General features: G+C 48.9%; 1 protein-coding gene across 7 annotated transcripts in view; it reads right to left on the bottom strand.

Annotated features, from left to right (window-relative positions):
• Positions 1–10,000, bottom strand: part of LOC122258856 (Ankyrin-repeat, SH3-domain, and Proline-rich-region containing Protein) — a 565,439-nt gene that overhangs the window by 197,119 nt on the left and 358,320 nt on the right. For 3 of the 7 annotated variants that reach the window (XM_086533830.1, XM_086533828.1, XM_086533829.1), the window contains exon 2: positions 695–1,543. The exons of the other annotated variants lie outside the window; for them this stretch is intronic. In XM_086533830.1, coding sequence (XP_086389956.1) covers positions 695–1,288 — 594 coding nt within the window. In that variant the 5' untranslated portion in view covers positions 1,289–1,543. The remainder of the gene's footprint in view (positions 1–694; positions 1,544–10,000) is intronic. 7 annotated transcript variants of the gene reach the window in all.

Here is a 10,000-nt window from a genome sequence, read left to right as displayed (position 1 = left end):
ATCTGAAAGAGACAGTCGCCAGGTCCACGAGGGCGCTTGTTTCGCGTGACGCACAGACGTGGCCACCTCTATGCCTGGCATGCGCCCTGACTATTTCTGACTCGTGACGCCCATGAATCTCGATCGCTTTTGACGCATGGGTGCCATTCGTTTTAAACTCTATGGCTGGCAACGTTGACTTTGCTTCTTCTTTTTTTTCTTTCCCTTTCCTCTCAGACAGGTACGTACCTAATATGAGTTAATACCGTTTGACAGGTGGGGAAAAAAACAAACAAACATATATGCATATCAATCAGATTCTAGATATCAAAGCTTTACGTGTTCACTGTCACTGATGACCTTTCATCTTCAATGTGACCTCTCGTATCGCTCCCCCCTGCGTCCTTCAGGGGAACATGCTTTATAGTCACAGTGAGTGTAAAAATATACTAAGTGGATTATGATTCATCTCACGACAAAAAATATAAACAACACAGTATGTTAAAAAAAAGAAATCTATCAGAACTGTTAGCAAACAAACCATATTAGTGAGATTAGCAAAAGAGTAATTGCATACAATCCATTAAACTTGTAAACACAATCAATTGCAAAAAAAAAAAGGGCAAGCAATCACGGGACACATCGACAAAGAAAACAAGGACAGGTATCGAGCAAAAACACGCGTGCTGTCACTCCGCACGTGGGTGTGGATTACCTTCTTGTAGCCCGCCCATTTGCACGTCCGGGTGAGTGACGCCGCCCGCGAGGAGTCGAGCGACACCACCACGTCCACGACAAGCCCACCTGCGCCGCTGTCGCCACCGTCGTCGTCTTCGTCGTCTTCATCGTCGTCTCTTTTCGTCGTCTTGAGGCCCGGCTCTGCCTCGCTACTTCCGGAGGCTTCGTCTCCGCCGGGCTTGGCGTCGCGGTCGCTGGCTTCGATCCACGCGGGCGAGGGGACCTGGCCGTCGCCGAGGGGCGCGCCCTCGCCCTCGCCCACCACCAAGCCGCACCGTGTCAGCGCGACGCCGTCGAGGTCGCCCGCGGCCACGGCGTCCCGGGGGGCGGGGCGAGTCTTCGGGTGGGCGGGGCCGAAGCCAGCCAAAGGGGAGGCGGTGGAGCTCCTGCTGGAGGAGGGCTTGTGAGGACTGGGGGCGGGGCTGGGCGCGGGGCTCGGGGGGGCGTGGTCGCTCGAGTCGTAGCCGGGGCTCGGGGTCCGCCAGCGCCACCGGTTGGTCATCACCGTCAGGTAGTGGGCCTGGTCGGCGTCCACGGGGAAGAGCATGTCCGGCGGCGCGCTCTCTTGCATGGTCGTGCACCGGCCTGCAATGCGCGCACGACCTCGAGCGAACGAAATCTAGTCGAGTGTAACGCCTTGCAACCTACGCATCATCACTGCGCATCACGGTTTTCTTTTCTTTCTTTTTTTCAGCGTAATTCAAATCACAATTTTTTTCTTTAATTCCCTTATGTTTTTTTTTACTTATTATACAACAAATTATTCAGTCAAATTGTCCAATAAACCAATCACTGGCAATTTTCAAAAGCCATGTTTTGTTCACCTCTGCAAAATAATAAAATAAAAAATGACAAAAAAAGAAAGAAAAGAAAAAAAGAAAAAAAAACGCCTCGAATACTATTCCACAAAATACTTCAATGTTTCCCACGTCTTTCTTTTTTAGCGTTGATATTCAAGCAATTTACAGTCCAATTTTGCCAGCCTGTTTCCCGATAACAGTGAATTCGGGCTTTCGCACTGTTGCCCTTCCTTCCGTTATCTCCTCCTAAGCCCCTTTTCACCGTTCAATCTATTTTCCCGAGTCGGGGTTCTCTCTCTCCATAGCCAATATAGCTATCTATCACTCGCGTACGTGCCTCCTTTTCTATTTTGAAAGAATCGATTTCAATATGGAAAAAAATATATATTTCTTTACGTTCGGTGAAATGACAAAGATTTATTTTTTATAGGAAAATAAAGATTACTGTCTTGTAGAGGTGGGACACAGAGTGACGATTCTTAAAAAGATATACACTCTCATTTCATAGTAGACAGCTGTTGACAACGGCCTTCGTCCTTATATTTCCTCTGCCTCTTTTTCTCTCTCTTTTTTTTTCTCTCTTTCTTTCTTTCTTTCTCTTTCTCGCTGTCTACCTGCTTTTCTGAATGATCACGGCCTGAGCGCTCTTCCTCTCTCTTTCTCTCTTACTGTCCCTGACAATCCCTTCTCTCTCTCTCTCTCTCTCTCTCTCTCTCTCTCTCTCTCTCTCTCTCTCTCTCTCTCTCTCTCTCTCTCCCTCTCTCTCTCCCTCTCTCTCTCTCTCCCTCTCTCTATCTCTCCCTCTCTCTATCTCTCCCTCTCTCTATCTCTCCCTCTCTCTATCTCTCCCTCTCTCTATCTCTCCCTCTCTCTATCTCTCCCTCCCTCTATCTCTCCCTCCCTCTATCTCTCCCTCCCTCTCTCTCTCCCTCCCTCTCTCTCTCCCTCTCTCTCTCTCTCCCTCACTCTCTCTCTCTCTCCCTCTCTCTCCCTCCCATTCTCCCTCCCATTCTCTCTCCCTCTTCTTCTCTCTCCCTCTCCTTCTCTCTCCCTCTCTCTCTCCCTCCCTCCCTCTCTCTCTCTCTCCCTCCCTCCCTCTCTCCCTCCCTCCCCCTCTCCCTCTCCCTCCCTCTCCCTCTCCCTCTCTCCCCCCCTCCCTCTCCCTCTCCTTCTCTTACCCGCCTGACTTGACTGACACCAGCACCTCATCGCTCGCGGCTGACACTTCGCTGACGTAGCCTACATGTCTCGGACGCCAGCTACAGAAAGGCCGTCAAAAGGTTACATAAATATTTGATTTTTTTTCGCTGAATATTGATTTTATTTCTCTCTCTCTCTCTCTCTCTCTCTCTCTCTCTCTCTCTCTCTCTCTCTCTCTCTCTCTCTCTCTCTCTCTTTCTCTCCTTCTCTCTCTCTTTCTGTCTCTTTCTCTCCTTCTCTTTCTCTTTCTCTCTCATTCTCTCTCTCTCTCCTTCTCTTTCTCTCTCATTCTCTCTCTCTCTCTCTCTCTCTCTCTCTCTCTCTCTCTTTCTGTCTCTTTCTCTCCTTTTCTCTCTCTTTCTGTCTCTTTCTCTCCTTTTCTCTCTCTTTCTGTCTCTTTCTCTCCTTCTCTTTCTCTCTCTCTCCTTCTTTCTCTCTCCTTCTCTTTCTCTCTCATTCTCTCTCTCTCTCTCATTTTCTCTCTCTCTCTCTCTCTCTCTCTCTCTCTCTCTCTCTCTCTCTCTCTCTCTCTCTCTCTCTCTCTCTCTCTCTCTCTCTGTCTCCCCCCACCCTCCCTCCCCTACAAGACCCTTCAAAACACACACACAAAAAAACAAAAAACATTCGTAAATAGAAAAGGATTAACCAACCAACCAAACAAACAAACAAACAAAAAATCTAGATCAGAAACAAATACTGTAAAAGCCAAAAAAAAAGTATACATATTGTGTAAAGTATTATATAACATGACTTGTAAGAAAAAAAGCTGGCACAGAAAAACAAATTTGCCTGAAGGATCTTTCAGAGAGGGTCTTGAGCTTTGATCTTACTGGGGGGGGGGATCTTACTGGGGGGTGAGGGGGAACGGGGGTATAGGGGGTGACGATGGTGGAAGTGTGTGTGTTGGGGGGGGGGAGGGGGGGAGGGAAAGAAAGCAGTGATTGTCGAGGTGGAAAGGAAATATTCAAGAGGAGGAGGACGAGGAGGAGGAGGAGCAAGAAGAATAGGAGGAGGAAGAGGATTAGATGGAGGACGAGGAGGAGGGGGATAGGAGGGGGATAGGAGGGGGATAGGAGGAGGATGAAAAGGATAAGAATAAGAATAAGACGCGAAAGAAGTAAACGAAGAAAAAGAAGAAAAAGAAGAAGAAAAAGAAGGCAAAGAAGAAAAGAAGGAAAAGAGGAAACCGAGTGGAAGTGAAGAAGCGAGAAGAAATCGCCAGAAAAAAATGGCGCCGGAATGGAATCCTCTTGTCACGAGCCACAGGAAAAGAAGAAGAAGAAGAAGAAGAAGAAGAAGAAGAAGAAGAAGAAGAAGAAGAGGAAGAAGAAGAAGAAGACGAAGAAGAAGAAGAAGAAGAAGACGAAGAAGAAGACGACGAAGAAGAAGAGGAAGAAGAAGAAGGCGAAGAAGAAGAGGAAGAAGAAGAAGGCGAAGACGAAGAAGAAGAAGAAGAAGGCGAAGAAGAGGAGGAAGAAGGAGAGTGGCAAAAGGACGATAGCGAATTCATTAGGTAGCGGAGCGAGATGTATGAAGAGGGCGACGAGGAGCTGGAACAAAGGGACAACAAAGAGAAAAGTAGAAGGAAACAAAAAGAAAAAAGAAAAAGCAACAATGACGACCTAGGCGAACATAGCATGCAGCGGCACATGCAGCATGGCGGGGGAGTTCTTTGAAACTAAAAAGCTTTCGGTAGAGATGAGTTCGTTTCTAAAATCTTGTTCTCACTTTCTCTTGCCTGCTTGCTTGCTTGCTCTGTCTGTCTGTCTGTCTCTCTTTCTCTTTTTCTTTCTCTTTCTCTTTCTCTCTCTCTTTATCTTTTGATCTCTCTCTCTCTCTCTCTCTCTCTCTCTCTCTCTCTCTCTCTCTCTCTCTCTCTCTCTCTGTCTCTCTCTTTATCTTTATCTTTTGATCTCTTTCCTTATCTCTTGATCTCACTATATCTATCTATCTCTCGCCTGCTCACTCACTCACTCACTCACTCTCCCAGTCTCTCATTCTCTCGCTCACTCACTCGCTGTATCACTCTCTCATTTTCTTTTTTTCTCACTCTCTTTGTAAACGAGTGTCGTGTGTATATTTATCTGTGTGGGAGTGAATATTTCCCTCTCGCTTATTCCCCTTTATCACGACTGTTTCAATATCTCTCTTTTTCTTTCTTCATTCCATCCTCATTCTTCAGATATATTTTTTTCCTCGCCCACGCTCGTGCCTTTAGGCTGCCTGCGTATGTGGACTTACAAGAGTGCAACCAGGCCTTCATCCTACGCTTTTCTTTACACGCGTCCAAAGGCAGACGCGCAAAAACAAAATCAGACATGTAATGCGAAGACACGTCAAGGTAGAAACGATATTAAATGCAGATACGTGCGTAAAGATACACACCCACACACACACTCTCTCTCTTTCACACTCATACACACACACACACACACACACACACACACACACACACATACCCACACACACATACCCACACACACACACCCATACACACACACACACACACACACACCCACACACCAACACAAACACACACACACACACACACATACTCCCCCTTCTCCCCCCCCACACACACCAACACGCACACGCAAACACCCCCCCACACACTGACGAAACAACCCCAACAAAGAGAAATGCAATAAACTAGAAAACAAACAGCAAGGCATAAAAGAAGCTGTTGACTCAAAGGACAAAAGCGGGATAGCCAAACGTGCACACACATTGCTGATCGTTGCACGCTGTTGACAGACAAGCGATGGCGAGAGGGGCGCCGATGCCTTCCATACTAAATGAAAAGGCGAAGTGTAAACAAGGCGGGAAGGTTCACAATGGATCGGGTTTTATTTCCGCGTTGCGTAAAAAGAATTAAAAAGAATAATAACAACAGAATAATAACTTCAAGACGCAAAAACTTCCACGCTGGTACTCCCGTGCACACTATTCTACACGCACATACATCCACACAACACATATTCGGAAAAACTCGACTTACACAAAAAAACACACACGCGCCTGTATAGACGGAATGCGGAGAAGCTGAAAAAGGCAACCTTTTTTCTCTCTCATTCTCTCTCTCTCCTTTCTCTCCCCCCTTCTTCACCTCCATCCCCCTCTCCCCCCTCCCTCCTTCTCTCCCTCCCTGACTCCACCCTCCCTCCCTTCCTCTCTCCCTCCATCCCCCTCTCCCTTCTTTCTTCTCCCTCCGCTCTCCTTTTCCTACCTCTCTTCTTCTCCTCTTCCTTCCTTGCCTTCTCCATCTCCCCTCTCTCTTCTTACCTTCCCCTCCCTCCTTTCTACCTCTCTCCCTCCTCCCTTCCTTCCCCCCCTCCTCCCTCCTTTCCCCTTCCTCCTCTCTCTCCCTCCCCTCTTCCCTCCCCCTCTCTCCCTCTCCGCCTCGCCCCCCCCCTCCCGACCCTAGGAAACAAGATGAATAACATCCCCGCCCCGAAGAGTTTCCCTCACCACATGGTCCCCAACTCTCTCCCTTCCTTAGAGTGGAGGGGGGTCCTTCCGGGGGAGTGGGAGGGGCGGGGGGGTAGGAGAGGGGGAGGGTAGGGGAGAAGAAGGGGTGGGAGGAGAAGGTGGGAGGGGAAGGTGGGGGAAAAAGGGAGTAGCGAGAGGGGAGGGAGGGTGGGGTGGAGGGGTGGAAGGGAAAGGGGGGAGGACAGGAAAGGGGGGTTGGGAGGGGACAAGAAATCGTAGGAGCGGAGGGGGGGGGAGGGTGGAGGAGAGGAGGAGGTGTGGCATAGTGGAAGGGAATGTGGCAAGAACAACATGAAGAAGGGAGTGGGAAGAAGAGCGGAGATAAGGTGAACACCATGTGAATCATCAAATGTTCTCAAGCATATCCAAAAAAAAATATTCAAAAAACAACAATAAAACAAAAAACAAAAAAAAAAAAAAAAAAACAAAGAACTCATATTAAAAAAAAGCAAAAAACAAATCTCCCCATTCCTACCATTTTCCTCCTAAAACAAAACTCCAAAATCCGCCACGCCGACCTTTCCCTCACACAAAAGAGTAATCAACCCCCCCGAATCTAATATCAGACGCACGGATAAACAAAGCCGCAAGAGTATTATAGACCTGCCTGTGAATCAAGACAGACGCAGGCCAGGGAGAGATTCGGCAGCAGCAGCAGAGCAGGAGTAAGAGTGAGTTCATGCAGCAGCTGCTGCCGCCGGACCTCCCGACGCCCCGCTGCGCAAGGAGGCAGGGAGACGGGGGGCTCTGGAAGGTGGGGGGGTCGTGAGGGAGAGGGCAGGGTGGAGGTGGGGGGGGGGTGGAGGGGGGGGGGGTAGAGGGTGGGGGTAGTGGAGGGAAGTCTTTTTCCTCCATCCTTCCCCCCTCTCCCTTCCTTCCTTCCTTCCCTCCCTCCCTCATTCCTTCCCTCCCTCCATCCCCCTCTCCCTCCTTTCTTCCTTCCCTCTCTCCCTCCCTGACTCCCCCCTCCCTCCCTCCCCCTCTCAAAAGCGACATGTCGGAATCCCCGCCCCGAAAGAGGAATACAAGCCCGACACATGGTCGTTAGTGGTCGTCTTCCCCTCACCGACCAACGCCAACTCTCTCCCTTCCTTAGAGTGGAGGGGGGGCGCGGGGGTAGGGGAGAGGGTGGAGTGGAAGGTGGAGAGAAAGTGGAGGAAAAGGGTGAGGGAGAGGAAGGAGGGAGGGGGATAGAGGGAAAGGGTGGAGGGGAAGGGAGTAGAGTGAGGGGGTGGAGGGGAAGGGTTTAGCGTGGAAGAGAAGGAAAGGGAGACATAGAAAAGGAGGGTTGGGAGGGGAGTGGAAGTGAGTCGAAGGGAGGCATAGCGAGGGAGGGGTGGGGGCATAGAGAAGGAGGGAAGGGGAGGGAAGGGGAGGGGAGGGAAGGGCAACACAACATGAGATAGCCATGTGATACAGACCGCAAGAGGCTGAATATTCAAATGTGTCCACAAAAACAAAGAAACAAAAGACATAAAGAAAAAGAAACAAAAATAAAAAAACAAGACATACATACACACACATACAGAAAAAAAACAACAAAAAACCATTCTCCCCATTTTCCCATTTTCCCTCCTTACCTACTTATCCAACACGCCCGCGAACCTACATCAACAAACAAGAACCCCACCCCGCCGAATATAAGACAAAGACAATAAGCGATAAGCAGCAAGAGCGATACCATCCCATCCCATGAATCTGACATCAGACAAAGCAGGGCCAAGAGTTCATGGCAGCAGCAGCAGCAGCAGAGCTAAGAGTGTTCCCCGGGCGCGCTGCTGCTGGCTGGCCGGACCTCTCGACGCCACATAACCGCAAGGAGGCAGGGAGGGTGGGGGCGGTGGAGGGTGGGGGGTAGTGGAGGGAAGAGGCAGGGAGGGTGGGGGTAGTGGAGGGAAGAGGCAGGGAGGGTGGGGGCAGTGGAGGGTGGAGGGTAGCCGAGGGAAGGGGGAGAAGAGGAAGAGGAGAGGAGAGGAGAGGAGGGGAGAGGAGGGGAGAGGGGAGAGGAGGGGAGAGGGAAGAGGGAGAGGAGGGGAGAGGCAGAGAGGGGAGGGGCAAGGAGGGAGGAGCACGGCAGAAGGGGGCATGGGAGGGAAGGGGTAGAAGAGGGGAGGTAGAAAGAGAGGAGGCACGGAGGAGAAGCAACAAGGAAACTACACTAAAACTAAAACTAAACTAAAAGAAGTGGAAAATGGGAAAGGAGGGAAGGAAGGAAGGGAGGAAAGGGAAAAATTGAAGTAGCTGAGGAAGGGAAAAGGAGGAGGACAGATAAAAGGTGAATTAAAGGATACGAGAGGAGAGGCATGGAGAAGATAGAGACCTAGAACATCGGATTATGGCGGGAGAGAAGACGAACCAAAAGGGAAGAGAAGAGAAAGAGAAAGACAAAGAGAGAGAGAGAGAGGAGTGAAAAAAAGGAATGCAAAATACGACACAAAATAGTACAAAGAGATAAGAGAAGAGACGAGGAAAATGAAGAGAAACAGTGAGACGATGCAAATGGGAAAAAGGACTTGTGAAGAACAATAAAACAAAGTAAAAGAAAAGAGGAGAGAGAAGAGAATTACAAATACAACAAATTCGCGTTGGATAATGACTATGTGCATAGCCAGAAGCTGGAAAAGGAGGGGAGAAAGGGGAAAAAATAGGGAAGGGAGAAGGGAAAAAAACTAGAAAGAAAAGAAAGATAGCTAGGGCGAGGGAGGGAGAGAACGGTAGATAGACAGGAGATAATGAGGAAGTGTAAATAAGGGAACGCCAGGGAATAAGAAAGACGGATTTTCTTCGAACATTAAAAGATGTAAATAATAATAACTCCATTTTCACAAACAGCCGATACTAAATACCTAAACACACATCAAAAAAAGAAAAAAAAGAAAAGATAAGCATCCAAAGTGGAGGCTCCTCTTTAAGGAAAGAAAAAAAAGGGCGAGTGGGGGTGGGGACATTAAATGCTTAATCAATTTTTATTATCCTCTAATGGGCATGTAAGTCACTCATGAATCTTTTAAAGGACCATAACCATTCGCGGCTGAAAAACTGCCTTCACATCCCCCATTATTTTTCGCAGAGAGGCACAGCAGTGGGACCGTAGAGGGACGTGAGTTAAGGGGTTACATATACGACACCCAATTTGTACTTCCTTTCCCACCAACTAACGAAAAATGGTGACGTCATTGGTCTACGTCTGTCTGTGTCCATGTTTTTTTTTTTTTATTATTGTCGATTTTCTTTGTATCTTTATTCATCGTATATCTATTACTCTTATTTTGTTTTGTTTTTAGTGTTTTTTTTTCATTTCATTTCAGACACTTTCATACATTTAATTTCTTAGAAACACTTCACTCGCCCTTCCTTCTTCTGATTATTACCTGCTCTTTTTCTCTCCTTTTCACCTCTTATTTTCCTCATTTTTCGTTCCCTCTTCCTCCTCTTTCGTTATTCCCCCTTTCCCTCTCCTTTCCTCCTCCTCTTCTCCTCATATTCCCCTCCCTCGTCCTCCTCCCCCTCCTCCTTCACACCTGCTCTTTCATTCATCCCCCTTACCTCTCCTTTCCTCCCTCTATTCCTCTCTCCTCTTTCCTTCCCTTCCTCCATCCCCTCTTTCTTCCCGCTACGTTCTCACGCCCATCGGCCTCGTCCGCACTCCTTTCCACTGTCCCCTTTCTCCTCCTTCCGCCCCAACACCCTTCCCTACGCCCCCCTCCCCCCCAACACCCTTCCCTACGCCCCCCTCCCCCCCAAGGTCTTCCATGCACCCATCCTAAGCCCTTCCCTTCCCTTCGCCCACCCGC

The sequence above is a fragment of the Penaeus japonicus genome, unplaced genomic scaffold (assembly GCF_977035675.1).
Source record: "Penaeus japonicus unplaced genomic scaffold, GWHDUDI00000001_assembly GWHDUDI00000040, whole genome shotgun sequence".
Lineage (NCBI taxonomy): Eukaryota > Metazoa > Arthropoda > Malacostraca > Decapoda > Penaeidae > Penaeus > Penaeus japonicus.
Note: the sequence above shows the minus strand (reverse complement) of the source record. Positions and strands in the feature narration are given on the sequence as shown.